The sequence below is a fragment of the Thunnus thynnus genome, chromosome 16, assembly GCF_963924715.1.
Source record: "Thunnus thynnus chromosome 16, fThuThy2.1, whole genome shotgun sequence".
Taxonomy (NCBI): domain Eukaryota; kingdom Metazoa; phylum Chordata; class Actinopteri; order Scombriformes; family Scombridae; genus Thunnus; species Thunnus thynnus.
This window is the reverse complement of record NC_089532.1, coordinates 8,844,015-8,864,457: the sequence shown is the minus strand read 5'-3', so window position 1 is coordinate 8,864,457 and position 20,443 is coordinate 8,844,015. Positions and strand designations below refer to the sequence as shown.

The 20,443-nt window shown below is 38.0% G+C and overlaps 1 protein-coding gene across 1 annotated transcript; it reads right to left on the bottom strand.

Moving 5' to 3' along the window:
• Window positions 1–89: 89 nt before the first annotated feature.
• akap12a (A kinase (PRKA) anchor protein 12a) lies at window positions 90–10,272 on the bottom strand. Its single transcript, XM_067614098.1, has 4 exons — window positions 9,850–10,272; window positions 7,528–7,627; window positions 1,564–7,356; window positions 90–1,441 (listed from the first exon to the last, which is right to left on the bottom strand). Exons 1-3 carry the CDS (start codon window positions 9,955–9,957, stop codon window positions 1,592–1,594), a joined length of 5,973 nt encoding a protein of 1,990 aa, XP_067470199.1. The 5' UTR covers window positions 9,958–10,272; the 3' UTR covers window positions 90–1,441; window positions 1,564–1,591.
• Window positions 10,273–20,443: the final 10,171 nt, after the last annotated feature.

Here is a 20,443-nt window from a genome sequence, read left to right as displayed (position 1 = left end):
AAATGTTTGCTGGTTATTATTGTGTTTGCATGAAAAATATGATATTAATGAATAATAATTAGTTTATTAAAATGTTTGAAGCCAACTTATGATGACAACAATCTTTACTGTGTAGACAGACAATACAAGAAGGTATTCATTTATTCAAATAAAATATTTTATTAATGAAATGTAAATATATACGTAAATATATATATAAACACAGGTAACTCAGGTGCTTATTTAGTCATTAGTTAAGGTCACATCATTTCAGATCAGCAGGATTTTTTTCATAAAAGTCAGTAAATGTTTGAGGAAAAACAGCCAACACAAATCTTGCAACCATTTTTCTCTCAGCCATAACAAACCTCAAGCTCAGTGAAACACACACATGAACAGCTGGGAAATAAAACAGGATGCGTAAAGCTGCCGTGGTTGTTTATGTTTAAGGCTCTGCTTATTATAATTATATTAAAGATAAATACATATATGAAGATTACTTTAAACTGCTGTGTCTGCATAGTACAAATCAGAAATATTGTGAAAATTAATATTTTTTTAAAACAATGCCATGCCAGTCAAACATTCCTTTCATGCTCTTGTTTTAAACTTAAAACAGTAGAAATTCTTTTAGTTTCAAATGAGTACAGCTCTGCATATATAAGCATTAAAATGGTCATAATGTACAAAGTAATATACAGCAATACTATATGTCTTTCAGTATGCTCAGGTCTGTATTGGTTTACTTGCATAGATCCCATAGGAATAATAAAATGTATTTAAGTGAAATAATTAAACAGATACTGAATGATAAAACAGTTCATGAACACGGATGATACTTAGTGAAAGCTGTGAAATATTTACATATACTAATATACTATTAGCGTCTTGTGTGTCAAGAGTAATGAATATCTGTCCTGTGTCTGAGTCAAGCTGATTTTTTGAACACTTATACAAATGTATATGAAGCATTTTACCATAAAAACATCTTAGACATGTACATTATATTCAAAAGCAGAATGAGTTTGATCTTTGCAAAGACACATGAAATATGCTTAAAGATCTGATATGATTAGTAATCAAAATTGCACTACATATCAAACATCTGATTAAATTTTACTGAAAGAGGCCAGTGCACAGAGGATGAAGTTCGGTGTTACATCCCTAAAATCACATTGCATGCCCCCTGAGAAGATGAAAACGTTCACAATTTATGCCTCTCTCTCTCTCTCTCTCTCTGCCAGATCTCTTTCATTAATCACACACTTTATAATGATATTAATAAAATAAATCTAAAAAACTTCTTTCACCAGTAATTGCAGTATTTTTGGTTGAACATCATGTCAAATAACAGCAGCAAAATGCTGTTTCCTGTAGTTTTCCTCAACCAGTCAGTCCTTATCTTTAATGGCTTTTTGAGTGTTCTTAAAAACTTGAATGACTTCCTTTTTGATTGTCCAACCTAGAAAGAAAAAAATGTAACAGGATATTAATTAGAATATTCCCATAAATATGATTAGAGAACCTAACTCACAAACAAATGTTGTATTTGACATTAAAATAAGAACACATGGAAAAGCTTACCAATCATTGTCATTGATGTTGGGGGGATTTAATCCCACTCCATTGTGGTGACACTTGTAGTTGCAGTTTCGGGATCCTCAAGTGCAACAGCAAAATCTTCACCTTCACTGTCAACTTCGCATGTTCCACACTTTCCTTCTGTTTTGTGTATTTCTTGTTGGTTTTCTTCTGCCTCTGTGTTGGAATTAGGAGGCATTTCAAACTCATGTTCAAGTACTGCTTTTTCTTCTTGGTCACCGTCTGTCTCATGTTCCAGAGGTTCCTCAGGAAGGGACACCTCTGTTTGCTCTCGAGCATCAATGTCTTCCTCGGCATCCAACCACACATCCTGGTCATATTCCTCCTCTGTTTGTTTAACAGGTTCTTCTGCTTTTGCTTCTTGGTCACAAGCTTCAGAGAGTATTGGCTGGCTCAGGAACATTTCTGTTTTCTCTGTTTTACTTACTGGTTGTATTGTTTCTGTTGCCTGGACGTTGGGGATTACACTCTCTGTTGATTTGGTTTCTTCCACTGGTTCTACTGTTTCCATTGCTTGGATGCCAAAATCCAATGGGACTGGAGGATTCGTGATCACTGCTGTCTCTGCTGAATCTAAGCTTGCTGCTTTTTCCGTTATTTCTGTTGCCTGAGCAGCGACCTCAGTTAGCTCTGTCTGTTTGTGGCTCTCAACTGGATTTATTTGCCTTATGGGTTCTACTTCCTCCACTGCCTGAACTCCGACCTCAGATACATCTGTCTGTTTGATGAGTTCAGTTCTCTCTGTTGTATGTTGTGGGGAAACAGGTACCTTTGTCTGCCCAAACTGTATGTTAAGTTTGAATTCTAACGAAAGGCTTGAGGGGGGCTCCACATTGCCTATTGATGAGATTATTCCGGTGTTTTGGGGGACGACTAATCCAGTATTGCTAGGTGTTGCAATCTGTGTTTGGGCAATTTGTGGTCCATCCATGGTGTCTTCATTGACTTTCTTCATAGCTAATTCCTCTGATGAGCATGTTGCATCTTCTGCTGTGATGCCTACTTCTGATTTTTGTAGTTCAGCTTTAGTTTCCTCCAAATCCTCCTTGCCAGCTTCTATAGAGACATCTGAACTTTCTGGAATATCAGGTGTTTGCTTGATAGCCTCAGAGGCTTGCTGTGCAGTTGTGATTGCAGAGTTATCACCTTCATCTTTTCTTTCACTTGATGCTCCAGTACTCTTCTCCTCCATCACTTTTTGATCATCCACCTCACTTAATACACTTTCAACTATCGCAGCATTTTGCTGTTTTATAACTTCTTGCTCCACGTTGACAACTTCATTCTGAACACTGGATTGGACCATCACAGATTCAGGTAAGTTCTCCTTCACATGTTGAATAACTTCTTGAATGGTCACCTTGTTTTCCTCACTAATTAATTCTTCTTCAATCTCGGAAATGGCTGAGAGATTGTCTACTTTTTTCACTGTTTCATGACAAACATCTATTGTTTCTATAACGTCTTTGGCTTCCATCACCCCTACCTCCAGCATCGTATCCACAATTGCCTCAGCCGATTTGATATTGACATCAACCACCTGCACTTGAATTCTCTGGTTACCCTCAAACTCTACCAATGGCACGTGCATCATCACAACCACACTGCCCTCCTGTGCTGTCTCGATCACATCATCTTTCATTAATGGTGTTGTAGTTTCAATTGTCTCCTTTAACAGTAGCTCATTTACAACTGTGTCTATTAAGGGTTCATTAATGCCTGATCTTTTCTCGATCGTAACATCAGGTATTGCAGCTGAGATGTCTTTAAGATTACACATGCTTACTTGCGCTATTTCGGCATGCTCAACTGCAGCAGTCTTCACCTCAGCACCTGGAGGTTCACCTTCTTTTTCTCCCTCAATATTGTCTTGCACTTCACTGATATGCACCTCATGTTTGGGTTCCTCTGTAACTGCAGGAATATCCACACAAGGCGCTGGGGGTTCCTCAGAATTCACTGTCTTTTCTAGGACCTGAACACTACTTGCTTCCTCATTAACAGAGGATACATGAACAGCTGTTAATGTTTTTAACTCATCTACAACTTCAGGGGTGTGGTCTTCCTCCTCAACCTGAACATCCTGTGGGATGTCATCAGTTGTGTCCTGAGTTTTCTGATCCTGGTTTATCTCTAAAGACTGATCCAGTTGTGCCACAACTTGACTCGGAATTTCCTCTGAAGCAATGACATCCTCTGTTTCTGGAATTTCTTCTTCTGATAATTTTTGCTTTTCAGGTTCCTGAGCACTACCTTCCTCAACACTTTCTGTGACTTCTTGTTCAGATGTAGGAGCCTCTGCCTCAGTTTCTGTTTCAGTTACAATATCTTTTACATCACATGGTAATAGTTCTGGTTCTTGGATGTGTTCAGTTTTGGCAGCTTCCACTGGCAGTTCCTCTGACTCAACATTGGCTTCAGTTGCCTCTTTTAGTTCTTCTGTAACTGCTTCTTCTGCTGGCATATCCTTTGATTTTTCTTCCTTTTTAAGTGATTGGACACTACCATCATCTGAATCTGATTTTGATGCATCTACAGCTTCTAATACTTCTGGTTCTTCATGTTCAGCTTTTGATAGATCTACTGGTAATTCATCTTCATTTTCTGGCTCAACATCGACTTCAGTGAGAGGCACTGTTTCCTCTTTGAGTTCATCTGTTACTGTTTCAACTGCTGTAATGTCCTCTGATATTACTTCCTTTTCAAGAGTTTGATCACTACCTTCCTCTAAATCTAATGTATCTGCTTTTATATCTGTTAATGCATGCAACTCCTCAACCACAACAGCTGAATCTTCCTCAACTTCAACTTGATTAGTGATGCTCTTTACGTTTTCATCTTTTGTTTCTAATTGTTCTTCCAGCTCAGCAGCTCCATCCATAATTTCTTCTGCTTCTGTAGCAGCTGAATCCGATTCTTGAGAGTCCATTTTTGGGGGCTCTATTTCAGTTTGATGTGCGCCAACTATTGAACCTTCATCTGTGCTAATTCCTTTACTTTCATGCATTAGCTCTACAGACACAGCTTCATTTACCTCAGTTAGGCATTCCTGCAGATCTTGGCTCTCGTTAGTACTTTCTAATTCTGGTATGCTTTCGTCTGGCTGTGAAACGTTGACCTCATGAACTTCATCTACAGCGATGTCAGCTGTGTCAAATTCCTCAGTAGGAATCTCAGATACAGTTTCTGTGGAAACAGCTTCATTGACTTCAGATATGATCTCTGTTTGGGCTGTTGCTGCAATGATATCAACTGCATCCAGTTCTTCCACATTTAGACCTGTGATTATGGCACTTGCATCTGATTTTTTGTGTATTTCCAGAATTTTTGGATCCTCTGTTACAAATGTTTCGAGTATTTGATGCGAGACAGAACCAACTATTTTTTCTGAGCTGAAGTCATCTGTACACACTGGGAGCGCCTTTGACGTTGTGGTGATGGTTTCCACAACCTGCTGCAGAAGCACCTCTTGGTCCTTGACGTCATATTCTGCTGGGACTGGTGTTGTGTTGCCAGATGTTTTAGAAGACTCTGATAGCTGGGAAACTGCAGAGATCATCTCAGTCTCATCTGCTTGGGTAATGTCTACAGGCTCTGGTGCAGTAAAGACCTCAGACGTGATTTCTATCATGTCCTCTGCTATAGTGTCATCTCTAGCTGCTTCTTCCGTGACTGAAGCTGGCGTGCCCATGGTCTCTGTAATTATTCCTTCCTCTGGGATATCACTGAGTTGTTGATGTTTACTGATTAATTCTGCAAGGGCATCATCTTCATTTGTAGGAGAGGTTGTAGGTGCCTGATTTTGTAAAGCATCATCGTTGTCTTGGACTTTCTGTCCTTCACTCAGCAGATTATCAGAAGGTAGGACAGGTTCAGCCATCTGATCAAGGAGGTCTTGCTGGAGTTCATAGTCTGCTTCCTTGGGTACATGACTTTCTACATCTGCCTGTGTTTGTATGACAACATCTGTCTCAACTGTATCAAACTCTGACAATGGAACCACAGCTGGTGTTTCAGAGTCTTCATCACCTGAAGCGTCCTTATCAGCCTCATCCAAAGATACTTGGTCTTGCTTTTCAGCAGACTTTCTCTTTTTTTGACCTGGGAAAAGCCTCTCTGCTGAAAAAGATGATTCATCTTGAGTAACTTCACTGTCAGACTGAATGTTATCTTTGCTTTCTTCCTCACTCTTGCCTTTCCTTTTGGGGGTGATAAGTCTTTTAAATGATTTCCATGTTGACCCTCCATCACCCTCTGAAGGACTTCCTGCTTGTTTTGGGGACGAGGCTAAAATCTCTTCAGCCTCATTGGAACTTTCTAGAGGGGATTCAGCACCTTGCTTTGTATTGTCGTTCTCAATTTGAGGTGTTTCGTCCTCAGAGTCTGACGTTTTACGGCTCCTTCTCCTTCCGGATCCACACAAAACAGCTTCCCATGAAACAGACGAATCTTTCCTTTTTTTGCTTTCTTCTGTGCTGTGATCTGATATTTGTTCTCCTTCACTTGGCTTTGTTTCCTCTACTGAGCCTGGGATTTTTGTGTCTTCGCTGCTCAAGGAAGACCTCTTCATACGTTTTTTAGGAGTCACAAGTTTTTTGAAGGAAGCCCATGCACCATCCTCCTCTTCTGCTGCCTCTGCAGAGGGTTGTGCCGGACTTTCCTCTCTCTGGTGCTCTGCTGACTCGGTAGATGACAGGACCTGATCTGAAACATGTTCCCCAGAGTCTGACAGCTTTGCATCACTTGATGTCCTGCTTCGCTGCTTTCTGGGGAGTTTCTTTAAACTAGACCCTGACAGGAGCCTTTTTAGAGGACTGGCTTGAACTTTGTCCTTCTCTTGAGAACTCAGAAGTTCAGGCTCATTGACAATAACAGTTGATGAGTCTGTGGGAGGTAATTTCCCTTCTAGCTTATTTTCTCCAACTTCGGGAGCATTGGTCATCTGAGCTGATGCTGCTGGCAAGTTTTCCTCTTTAAATTCATTTTCTTTATGTTCTGTCTCAACTGCTGCTGCCTGAACACCTGGACTAATCTCTTTATCCTGTGTCGCCTCTACAGCCTCCTTTTTCCTCAGGTCCACCAGTTCTTTCTCAGTTGTCTCATCTTCTACAGACTTCTTCTTTTTCCGTAGTCCAGAAAAGATTCCAGTGGTAAAAAACCTTTTAATTGGAGATACGACCACCTCTTGATCAGGACTAGGTGGAGATGTTGGATGTTGCTCTTCTTCAGGTGTGGTATCCTGGTTTGTTTTTTCTTCTTCACCGTCAGGTGAACTTGTAGTTGTATCTGCAGTATCAGATGTAGCTTCTTCTTTGATCTCTGTTGTTTTTTCCTCTGCATTTTCTAGAACGTCACAGCATGTGACGTATGTCAGCGTAGCACACGTTGAATCATTATCATAAGTCTCGGGTGCTATGTTCACATCGGTATTCTGTTCAGCATTCTCACTTTTGGCTTTGGTATCGGTTTCCTCGACATCAGCTGTTGGTTCTTCCATGTTGGTCTCAACAGGCACATCTGTTGCTATTTCAGTTTTCTCTCCCGAACCTCTCTTTACTGTCAATTTCAAACCAATGTTACTGAAGAATTTCCTGAAACCTTCATTGATGTCATTCTGCTTTGCTTCCATGTCTGTCATTTCCAGGGTCACTTCTTCATTAGGATCAGCTTCATTAGGTGATTCCTTCTCACTAATGTTGACATTTTCTAATGGTGTTTCTGCCCCTTTCAGTGGCTCTTTTGTTTCTGTAACATCTTCATCTGGAGAGAGGATAGCTAAACCAGAAAAGAAACAACATAAAATCACTTGGATTGCAAGAACTGTAAAAAGAAACTAATGACAGTGATGAAATTCTAGTAACTGCAGTCCATCAAGTTATGTGTCTGGTGAAATTATGCTGACATTGTCTGTCAATGTGGACTAATACACAGATTGTGAGTACCCACCCTCTGCAGCAATCTCATCATCACAGTAACCATTAACTTCTGCTATAGAGCCATCTGCCTTTCCATTGATCTCGGAGATCTGCCCATTGTTTTTGAGAGGCTGAAACGAAGCACAAAACATAGAATGTACAATGGGCCTTTGCTCTTGTGGCAAATATTAGATTATATGGAAGCTTAAATAATAGACAATCAAACCACTTTCCATTGTTCAGCGGTAATTTTTAAACATTTTCTAGTTTGTGGTTGTATCTACACAAGCACTGGTTCAGTTAAAAGAAAAATTCTCAGTTTGTACCATTAATAAATCCATCATAATTTGAGCTTCTCTGAAAGCAAAGAATTTCATTTCTTGATTAACTGAGGGCTCCAAAGTCCTACACTGTAAACAAACAACACACTTCAGTCACTATTAGCAGGGTGTGATTGTAGCTTTATATTTTAACAACCCTAATTGTCCCAATCTCAAATCCGTGTGCCAGATTAGTCTGGAAAGTCTGAGCAGGGGATAGGGAACAAGAAACACGTCCTTTAACTAGTGTGGAGAACAAGCTGAATTAACAGCAATAAATATACTATAGCTGTTACAGTGATTGTGCACCTGCTAATACCTGCTAAGACATTGTTTGACATTAATACTGTGGATTAATTTCCAGCCATGGTTTTTATGTCTTGCCATGTTGTTACATACATAGAGCACTGTTTCTTGTTCATTGTGGGCAGTTACTTTTGATGGATCAGGGCTAGACCTGAGTCTGCCTTCAAACAATACAGCAAAACACTTCCTTTAAGTGTGTTGCATAATATGTTAACTGTACCCGTAAAATCGATTCAGTTCAAATGACCCATGATTTGTTCTTTGAAAAGGTTTTATCTATACTTTACTTCATCATTGGATGGCTTGGCCTTATCTTAATTTTAATGTAATAATGTGGCTGAATTCAATGACAAGATGACTAGAGCCCAGCTTTCAATACACAGATGTAAAGATAAAAATAGCGGAATTTCTAAACTGAAACATGTCTGTATGCCCAAAGATCAAAGGCCATAATATGATTATGGTTGGCTTTGAGCTGATTTTTCCAGTCAACAATTATTCACCATTTACATGCACGCACACTGCCTAAATTAGGGGCTGTGGACAGGCATGTCTTTGTTTTTTGTCATCTGAAGCCAAAAAAGTGCCACTAAAAGGGATCATACTTAAAGTATAAATACATCCAAGCCTTTGGGGACTTGAAGTAGCTTTGCAAAATATTGACACAAAATATTTTTGGTTTTTAATTCGAGATTAGTTAGATTAGTCACATTAGTCAGATTAGTTTGACAGTAATCGTAACTTGGTGAAAAACAGAGTGGATTTTGGGATATAACAAATTAATTTATGAAATTAAGGGTATTTTTTTGGAAACTTTTAATAGAACGATCTTTGCCCCTTATCCCATCCTTAAAATCATTAAATCACCTGAGTCACAAAGGTCAAATGTACCATTAAATCAACACAATTTAAATAATTATAGCTCTTAAGACAATAGCTCTTCTCCTTCTCACGGGACAGTGCTGTCTAATTGACTTCCTTCTCAGCATGACCCAGTGATCATGTTATACACAAATAATCAATGTCGGCTCCTGCTGAGTGCAGCAGAGGGGAAATTCCATCTCTCCCCTGGGCTTTTCTTAGGCTCCTTTAGGAATGAAGGGTTATTATTCCTCCACGCTGTTTCCTTTTTCATCTAATCCAAACCACTGCAACACGCACAATGAAAACAAAGTCTTCAGATGAGCAGTAGCAGCTCTTATCAGACTAAAACTAACAACTACCAAAACTAAAGTCAGCATTCAAGAGGCATGTACAGTTTCTAAGCTTTTAGACATTTGCAACAGCTTCACTTGTGTGTTAAGATGAATTGGTAGTAATGCCTTCACTATGCACTTGCACTCAGCAGGAAGAAATTAATAAATGGTTTCTTTCAATTAGAAAGCTAAAAAGCACTTTCTTTAATTAAAAGACATTATCAGTGGCACAAAATAGTCAAATGAGCTCATTGCCTTTCATTCAAACGAGACAAGGACTTTTCTTTTTATCTCATGGTTAATGGATATGTTGGCAAGCAGCACCTGCACTGTCCTGACTAACAACAACAGACTCCTGCCTCAGCATTTTTATGACGAGCAAAACTGCCTGCTTTGTTTTGACAGTGTTCATAGGCTTTATACTGGATAAATTGTTGCTGTAGTTACTGGAAATCCTCAATGCGTAGATGATAAGGAGAAATCATTATAAAGAAGTTAACAATCTAAATCTGTGGGGAAATAAGATGATACCTTCTCTTCAATATGCTGCTCAGTCTGAGCATCATCCACTTTTCCGCTCTCCTCCTCAGCCGCTGCATCCTTCTTGCCCTCCCGTTGCGCAGACTGAGCGTCTCCCATTATCGGAACTGCAGCGCGACACTGTCCGGAATGAGCCGCACAAGTGATGGAAATATCCCAAATGTGCACGAAACGCAACCCGGTAGCTCCGTGAGAGCGCGGTCGGACGGTCAGATCTCAAATGGTGCAGCCTGAATCTTGAAAAGTCTTTTTTAGCCAAACACCACCCCGCAGGATCACATGAAGCCTATGAGTCTGGTCCGGCCCGGCCCGGCCCGGCACGCCTCTCGCTGCATCAAAAAAAGAAAAAAAGAAAAAACTCTGCAGAGAAAACACAGCCTGTCCTCAGATGACTGAAGCACAAGCATGAACCTGCACCGCTGTATGTTCTCTTCAGGGGGCAGTTGTGTTTTAAGTTACAGAAAAAAAACAACATTTAAATCTTTAATCTGAAACAGGATGCAGATATAAGACATCAAATAATTATGACTTGCTTCTTAGGCTGCACTTTGATGCAGAATGACTTAAAACTAAAGCGCTGGACTGCAAACCCCTAAATAGTTTGCAGATTTGTCAAATGAATTTCATCGTTTTCGACCATTTGTTTTCAAAGGGGACTTCTTAATTTTCCATAAACAGACCACACAGTTGCCTGACAGGGAAAAAAAACAAAATTGTGATCCAGAGCTTTCACTTAATGTGATTTCAAAAAGGGAACATAAAAGAAACCATCTTGATCATAAAGACATTTAGCATATTATTCTATTTTTGTTGCTTTTGTACAAACACTATGTATTAATCAGCATCTTAAACCTATGTAGGTAGCTTGAATTCGAACTTTGTAGGGGGGGAAGTTGAAGCTGCACATTCATTCTGACAAATGAGCGAGCTAATTTCATTACAGGTTTGTCATGTCAGCTCATGACAGTGGAAACTGGTTGCTGCTCCTGATGCCGGATCTTGGTCAGTCTCACAGGAATAAGTCACCACCCCTTGGATTAATGTGTTTACGTAACTGCTGCCGGTGATACAATACAATTTGGTGACCCATTAGATTCTGTGACCTCTAGTGTTGGTCAGGTTGGTTAAGTTTAGGCATGAGGATTGAGATGGTTATGGTCAGGGTAAGAATATCAGGGCAGGTCACATAATCTGATGGGTCACCAAATATGGTGTAACACCGGAACATCAGCTGTCCTCATGGTGAACAAAGTGCACACCTGTCTAGTTTTTGGACAGTGCTGTAGCCCTGATGTACATCTTTAGCATAACATGACAGAAGGTTGTTTTAGAAGCAACATACATGGATGTGAGCAAATTCTGCAATAGTACTTATTACAGCGAAGCAATGTGTAGTTAAAATTCAATTCATCTACAAGTTTTGAGGGGGAAAAAAGCTGTAAGTGCTAATTACAGAAGGCCGAACATATAGCATGTTTTCTATTTAGAAATGTTTTGGTACCACTTTCTAAAAAGACACCCTTTATAAAGAGTTTACATGTTATAATTAATAACTTTATTAATGGTAAATAAATGATTTACTTAACTCCCTATACCATCCATGACCACTTATTTCTGGAAAAGAGCTGCAGACAACTATATACACTTAAAATTGCAGACTTGATGATTGAAACCCATGATTGATGATATTTTATCACAAAGCCACAAACCTATAAACATTTATTCATGCAGAATTTATAACTGCATTATCACCAAATAAGAAGGATAAACAACCGTCAGCGGATTTGGAAAACAAAGTTTTAACTATTATCACTGAAGCCATTATTCACAGCCCTTTATAGGTTGCCTTATTACAAAGTGATACTACAATTTGTACATAAAGAATCAGGAGGTTATTATTAATATTTCCAAAAAGAAAAGCTATTTTTTCTCGTCAAAAACATATAAAATCAAGATTGTACACAGATATATGTGGTATGAATAATTGTGGAAATGAAGGTATGATATCTAATTCCAGAGCAAAAAAAAAAGCTGCAAAATGTTTAAAATTTCACACATAACATGCTTGATATATAAATTTATGGTACTCCTGCAGCAAGTCACACTGAAATGATTGATGTGTCAACCTTGTAATCGTTGTTATCTTAATAAATTTATAGTATTCAAGGTATATTTGCCGATTAGCCAGTGAGCTTCTGTAATTGTCATAAAATTAAATCTTAACAGTATGAAAGCTTATGGAAATTATAAAAGTTTGGGTTTTTTTTTAAAGTAAAGCAAGAAGTTTTCTTGAAAATGAAAATCAACTGACTGGTCGAATCTGGAGCAAAACAGACTTAATGTAATTTAGAGATTTAACTGAGACATGTGGGCAGAATATCATGAGCAGCCCAAGCAAACACATAAAGCAGTCTCACTCTTCTTCTTCTCTTAGGTTGTCTACGTTCCCAAGACTTTCATAAGAAGTAGACAAAGCTGCCGGAAAAGCTTGACCTTTCATTAAAATTGAGCTAAATTCAAACTCTTGATTATTGGGGGGTAAACCATTTATATTATTGTTTTATTAATCTACCCTTTATGTTCTCAATTGTTCTGGTCGGGACATTTTGAGAAACAAACGCTGCCATTGTTGAGCTGACATGATATCTCCTGTTTTTGACATCATGTGTGGTTGTTCAATGAGTCAGGCGAAACTGAATTGATTCAAATGTTATTCATGTGCTTTTATGAAGTTGAATGATATTTATCATTAAATTAAATATGGACGTGTAAGGCACATTATAGGCACTCCTTTATTGTATCGTAAAAATATATTGAATTGAGTCACTGGTATAATGTATCAAATCAAATTAAGACATTTTAGAGAGATTCTTAGATAGAGATGGATGACAATTTAAAGGAACAGGACTCAGAGTCAATGCTAATGGCTCTGTGAGGCTCTACTTTGGCACAGCAGTGCTTTGAGCTAAATGTCAACATGCCAACATGCTCACAATGACAACGCTAACATGCTGAGCAGATATAATGTTTACCATGTTCACTATCCTAGTTTACCAGGTTAGCATTCTAACATTTTCTAATTAGCACCAAACAAAGCCATTAGTTTTGCAGGTATTTGGTCATTAATTTGAGTATTAGACAAGTTCACATTTAAGGGATCACCAATATTATTACATTTTAGAGGGGGACATGAATGTGTGTAGCAAATTTCATGGCTATCCATCCAAAAGTTGTCAAGACATTTCACGTAAAGTTGAGATGAAATGAAAAATGCCTTTTAAGCCATTTTAGATCACATTCCTGGTCACATTGTGCACCTATTTAACAATATATGCCAAAAAATTTACAAAAAATCTGTTTTTTATAGTATTTTTATATCAAAATCAAATCATGTTTTTTTCCTGTAAAACAAAATATGACGTGTGGTTACGTGGGCTTGAACCAACCAATTTCAAATATCATGACATCCACCCATCAATCAATCTTGAACTTTTAGCAGCACAGAGCTAAGATGCATTATGACATGCCCACTTTTCAACGTTCAAATCAAATTCCTCCCAAAGTTATGTCCCACCTGTCTATCCTGTTTCATTCGGAAATATGTTACAATACGGAGGTTAGATACCCTCGAAATGCTGTTTCATCTGGACTTTAAATCCACAAATGTTGGCACTAGAGGAAACGTCAGGGGATCACCAAAATCAGCAGGCTTCATTCTTTGGGGGCCATTAATGTTTGTGTACATTTTCATGGCAATCCTTCCAATGGTTGTTGAGCAGTCCAGCAGTCTGGACCAAAGTGTTGGACTGACGGACAGACCAACACACCATCCCTAGAGCCACATCGCTAGCATGGCTGAGGAGGTGTTGGGCCACCATAAGCCTTGAGAAGAACGTCTCTGAACTCTATTTGGGGAATGACCACCATTTTTTCAAAAGCTACGCCCTCATTTAGTGTTTTCATGATGATGGCGAAGAGCTCTGTCCAACACTTTGCTCCACAATCTTCCTTAGGTGTACAACTGGATTAAGATCCGGTGACTGTGAAGGGCAAAGCATGTGATTCACATCGTTTTCATTCTCATCAAACCATTCAGTCACCTCTCTGTTCTTCATGAAAGCATCTGAATTTGATGTTTCTCCAATCATTGATTCAGGTTTTCCCTTTAATTTGCCTGTATGTCCTCGTGTGTCCAATGTTCATTTTGTCAAATATGATTTTGTTGCATAGACGAGATTTCTGTATCAATTGCAGATATGATATGATCCCTGCTGTGTTTTCCTGTTTTCCAGTTGTCAATATTACTGACAGGAAGGCTAAAACCAGTGCTAGCAGGGGGAAACCATACCAGTGTGAGTGTGCCATCCTGACCGCAACCATGCCAGTGCTTTTCTCTTCTACTCCACTACATATCAGAGGGTAATATTGTACTTTTTACTTTACTACATGTAATTGACAGCTTTAGTTACATTTCATAACATAACGTTAAGCCTATAAATTACACTGCATTGTTAAATATTAAATTAGTGTGGTTATCAAACTATTTTGTTTGTGGCCAAAACAATCTGTGTGTATTTGTGTCCCTTTGTCATGTTTCAGATGAGTTGTGTTGTTTCCTCTCACATGGTATCAAATAAATAACTGCTTGAGGCTCAAAGAGGTAAAACTCTCCAATGTTTCACAAAATTGCAAAGATTAAAGAAAAGTTCTGAAAAATTAATCTACATTCATAATGTAGCAGAACTGTTTTTCTTTCTCTCTTACCAAATCTATCATCCCAAACCCCCTCAGATTTATCGTGTGACCCTAGTAAAGCAGTTCAAGCTAGCTCCATCTCGAGCAGCTACATGACTAAAATGCTGCTTATGCATTGACTCATGCAGTATTTAAAAATTGTGATTTGTTAAATTTATTTAATATATCAGTCAAAGCCCAATTTTATGAAAAACGAGTACTTTTACTTTAGTAAATGGATAATACTTCTGTACTTAAGTAGGATGCAGGACTTTTACTTGTAATGATGTATTTTTACATTGTGGTATTGATATTTTTATTAAAGTAAATGAGTTCTTCCACCACTGGCAATAAAGCAAAAACCCTAACTATTGAAATTAATGCTATTGGTCTGTGATTCCCAAAACTTTTTATGTGAAAAGAAACGTGACCCACAATTCCTTTCTTGGCACTGTTTTCTTCAGTTTACTATCAACATCACTTTCAGCAAATATGGATCAGTGGCTAATAATTTTCCTAATATTTCACCATTTGTTTGTCTTCAAGTTCATTAGATCGGATCTCGTTTTCAGTAAAATAATTTGTCTCATTTTAGAGAAGAAATATCTTCATTCTAGACAATATAGTGAGTTTTTAGGATTTTTTTATATGACTTTTTACTTGGATGTACTTAAATAATCTCTGTAACAAAACCACATTTTATTAAAGCAACAGTCCAGTAGAAACTCTTCTACAGAGTCCTCGTCATTTGAATCTGAGGACAGGTTTACTTCAAACAAGAGTGATGTGTCACCATAGTTGAACAAAGTGAGACCTTGGGAAATCGCCAAGCAGAGAGACCTCTCCAAACCCATGACAGACATTCATGTTAATCTGATCAGATGTTCACAGACACTGGTGCTGTTATGTGAACCTCGGTACGAAGCTAATCAGTTGAATTAATTAGAGTCACTACTTTGGGTAACTGAAAACAGCTGATGTTTTCTCCACCGATTACAGCAACCTAACTCCCGAGGCCTGAGGCAATATAATGTAATAAGACAATTTTTAACTGTTTATCAGATGAGCTCCCAGCTATTGTTAACTATTTTTTACAGACAGGTGTTTTTCCAACCACACTTAAGACTGCTACGTTGAAAACCCTCCTGAAGAAAAACATCTGTCCTCAGCAATTTTAGACTAATTTCTAATATTCTTTCTTTTGGGAAAATTTTAGAGAAATTAGTTTTTAAGCGACTAAATGATTTTCTTACCTTAAACTATAATTTTGAAATGTTTCAGTCAGGTTTTCAGGTCCATGACAGCACAGAAACAGCCTTGGTACAGGTTGTGAGCAAACTAAGAATTAACTTAGAAGCAAAAAAAAGTCTCCATCCTTGTTCTCCTTGACCTGAGTGCAGCATTCGATACAGTCATCCACAATATTCTCAGACATACTACATAAATGTGTCGGCATTTCTGGCTCTGTTTTTAATCTTACCTCACAGGTAGAGAATTTTTTGTTGCCCTCGACGAACACTCCTTTAAAAAAATATGTCAACAACTGTGGCATACCAAAAGTTCCGATCCTAGGTCCAGTGTCAACAGGAGACATGGCAACAATTTTCACAGTTACGCCGATGATACTCAACTCTATATTGCTGTATCTCCTGATGACACAAGCCCTATTGATGCCCTCCACAAGTGTATTTTAGACATTAATGCTTGGATGGCTCAGAACTTCCTTCAGCTCAACTAGGATAAAACAGAGGTACAGAGCAGAGGCACAGAGAAATTGAAGTCGCTGGCACTCAGTCCCAGACACCAGGCTAAAAACGTAGGTGTCATCATAGATTCTAATTTAATTTTCAATGCCCACATCCGTAATGTGACGAAATCTGCTTTTTATCTCATAAAAAATATTGTCAGAGAGTGTCTGTTTTTCTCCCAGGCCAATACTGAGAGATGAGTGCTTTTATGGCTAGTAGGCTGGACTATTGTAATGCTCTCCTCTCTGGTCTACCAAAAAAGCCATAGATCAACTTCAAGTTGTACAAAATTCAGCTGCTTGTGTGCTGACCAGGACCAGAAGGAGAGGACACATTACACCTGTTTTAAAATCGCCGCACTGGCTACCTGTTAGTTTTAGAATTGATTTTAAGATTCTTTTATTGGTCTACAAATAACTAAATGGTCTCGCTCCCGACTACTTGTCTGACATGGTTTTAAGATATGTACCCTCAGGTCCTTTGTTAGTTATCTCTTTGTTGTTCCAAGGGTCCGGTCTAAGACCCACAGCGAGGCCGCTTTTGGCCATTTTGGCCCTAGCCTGTGGAACGGCCTGCTGGAGGACCTGAGGGGGGCAGAGAGTGTGGATATCTTTAAAAGAAATCTACAACACACCTTTTTATCCTGGCTTTTATCTCGTGTGTGTTTATTTCAACTTGCACTTTTACTGTTATTTCTTATCTCTTATTTTATTATTAGTTTTATATTATACTTTGTTCATTTAAGTATTTTTTTGTATTGTTCTTTTTAACTCTTTATGTTCCGCAATTTGAGTTGCATTTGATCTGACTTGTGCTATATAAATAAATAAAGTTTGAAAACACAGGGGGTCTCAGCGAGTTTGCCCACATGTGTATCCATTTCTCTCTATTTCAGGATATCAAATACATGTGTACAGATGTTGTTGTTTTTTTCTTTCCCAAGTCAACATTTCATACTCTGCACTAAAATCTGGATGAGATAAATAAAATGTTAATATTGTAGTTTTAGGTTCAAGGTGTTCTTGCTACTCTACAGTATGTGTTGCTATTGAAATTTAAAACTGTGTTGCATCATTAGAGCAAAAGAAAAGGTACATGAGAGTTTTTAATACAGCACATTGTTTTAACTTGCTACTGAAGAGCAAAATACACAAAAAGGGACAAATAACTGTAGAATAAACATGCTGGGTTACAGAAATAATCACATTAAAACTAGAAATGACAGTTAGCCTATTTAAATATCTAATTAATGTTCCTAAGCAGCATCCGTAACATCAGTGAGACAGATGTATAAACTTATGTAAAAAAATAATAACTTATTTGTCCAACAATATTGTCAGTAATGTTTCAAGACATACTGAAAGAGGGGAAGTAGATGATCTACAGAGGAAATGTTGGTCTTCTGACCTATTGTTTTGCAACAGTTATGAGTAATAAGATTTTCTTAAAACAGACTGTAGACTGTGAGGCTGAACTAAGGCACAGTGGTGGGTAACATGCTGATGTTAAGCAGGCTTATTGTTTACAATATTTACCATCTTAGTTTAATGTGTTAGTATATTAACTTTCACTAATTAGCACTAAACCCAAAGTAGAGGGCTGATGGGAATGTCATTAGTTTTGCAGATATTTGGTCATAAACGAAAGTATTGGACAAATTGTAATTTTGACTTGATGATGGCATCAGATTAAAAACTAAAGCATCATCAAAGACCTTACAGTTAATAATCGGTGGGACATAAATGTCATTGTTTTCCATCCAATAGTTGTTGAGAGATTTCACTTGAAACCATAAATGTCAACCTCATGATGGCGCTAGTGAAAAAGGCAGGATTACCATAGTGACATCCTCTGTGCACCATGGATGTCAGCGCCAAATTTCATTGCAAACCATCCAATAGTTGTAAAGAAATTTCACTAAAAGCCGGGGTCAACATGCTGGTTGCATTAGAGGTAACATAAGGGAATCCCAAAAGTCATTAGGATTCAGCCTCTGAGAGCAGTATCTGTAAAAAAAAAATGCCATAGCAACCATCTCCTAGTTGTTGAGTTATTACAATCTGGATCAAAGTATTAGGATGGCTAAAAAACTCACACAAGGTGCTATAATATGCTATTTTATTCAAACATAGTCACAAATATGTGACAAATAATGTGGGCTGCTCTCAAGTTAACGTGTACAAAATAGACCTTTGTCCTCCGGTTTAGCAGATTTGCAGCCCTGAATTAAGAATAAATCCGTGTTCCATTTGTGAACTGTTTTCTGGTATTTCTGTACCTCAGTCTGGTAGTTTTGAGCCACTGAGGAGCATTGAGGAGTGCGTACAAGGCCAAGGCCAAGTTAGATTTCACCTGATCACATGCTTGGTTCCTGACTGGTGAACAGTATACATCTAAAACTGAGGCAACACAGTGTATCAATAAAAAACATGCTGCTCAAATTAGAACCAACTGACTGAAGAGATAACAAGATTTGAACTAGAACTTCTAATTTGTGATGTTTTTCAGGCTGAGTTTGGTGCTGGAAATCAATAAAATGAATGCTTTGATGAAAGTTTGCAATTATTTTATTATATCCAGAAATGCAAACTGACAAACAAATGAAAACATGTTTATAGAGCAAAATAAAAGTGATTTATCTGGGTTTTTCCTGCTAAGTAGTAAGTGTGCTTCTAACATGTTGTACGCTATTATTATTATTATTATTATTATTATTAACCAGAGAAGTATAATTTAGATGCAGACTCTTTTGCAGGAACGTCCTGTTCACACTCACACAGTTACACACCTTCACGCCCGGAAGACGCCCAGGTCAACCACAGTATAATCTGCAGATCACTGAGCAGCAGTTTGGGGGTGAAGGGCCTCAGTGGTGGTATGAAGTGAGGGAAATGCACTGCTCTTTCACTTTCTCTACCAAGAACATAATTTCTGGACATCATTGTGTTTTTTTAACATACAAATAGTTTGGAAAATCTATCTTGTTAATGACCGAGTTAATGTCAGAGTTGTCTTGCTTTGTCATTAAACTAACACCAGTAGGCCTAAATATTGTATAAATACAGCCAAAATTAATACAGGGAGTACATTTCCTCCTGAATTATCATTTAGATGAAGTAAAGCATAGAATACAGTTGTTGAGATGATCGTCAACCTTAGAGGAATGTTTCTGCATGTTATGGGACTGATGAATACACTGTTGTCACACTGACATCTGCTGGACAAAATGAATACTCCAGTGTTTACTGACCAGTTAAAAATATCAGATAAGAATTTGAGACAAAGAATCATAAAACTAACCTCTTATTTAGTGATTTAACATTTTCTTGCCACCCAGTTGTGATGGTTCAATGGATCACATGGTGTTTAGATATTTAGATTTCTTTCTGAAGTGGACATGAATATCTACTTCAGAGTTCAGTGCTATCATTATCATGTCTTTTCATATCATAAAGTGGACAACAAATACATATCTGTATTCCAAGGTTAAAACTGACCAAGTGACTGACACAAGGAGCAAGACAATTAAACAGAGAGACTAGACTTTTACGCTTAATTACTGCTTGCATTGTGGTTTATTGGGGGATACTCTAAACTCAGATGTTGTCAGTATCATGTGTCACTTACACACTTCTGGGGAAGTGTGCATCTACAGCAAAGTGATACTCAAACTTAAAAAATCCCCTTTGAGAAATGAAGCTAGTGTGACTCAAACTCATGGAGGCTTGATGGAAACTACTCGTAATCACATACACACACCGCTGTTTGCTGTGCAAATGACTATTACACAGCTTCCTACACATCAACTGAACCATCCGTTTTCCTTGTTCAAATATACTTCAGCTTCTTTTTCTGGCGACATGAATGATTATCACCTGACAACTGGTGGTTTTGCTGCATGCAATGTGAGAACGAGTCATTGGTCAGATTACATTTCATGAAACTGAAAGCAGCGGTTGTGAAAGATTTTTTTGTAAAAGTGGCAAAGCAAACTGAATTCAGGCTCAACACTCTGTAAGACTTCATCATGTTCATCTGTTATCATAGATGAACACTTTAGTCCCACCCCTTTGAAAGATAACATATCTGAAATACTTCCTCTT

Excerpts from the sequence above, each read along its gene's own strand:
- akap12a (XM_067614098.1), bottom strand. The coding sequence starts at position 9,957 with ATGGGAGACGCTCAGTCTGCGCAACGGGAGGGCAAGAAGGATGCAGCG. Across the intron at positions 7,628-9,849 it reads AGCAGCATATTGAAGAGAAG|CCTCTCAAAAACAATGGGCA; the intron begins GTATCATCTTAT and ends GCTTCGTTTCAG. Across the intron at positions 7,357-7,527 it reads TGATGAGATTGCTGCAGAGG|CTATCCTCTCTCCAGATGAA; the intron begins GTGGGTACTCAC and ends TTTCTGGTTTAG.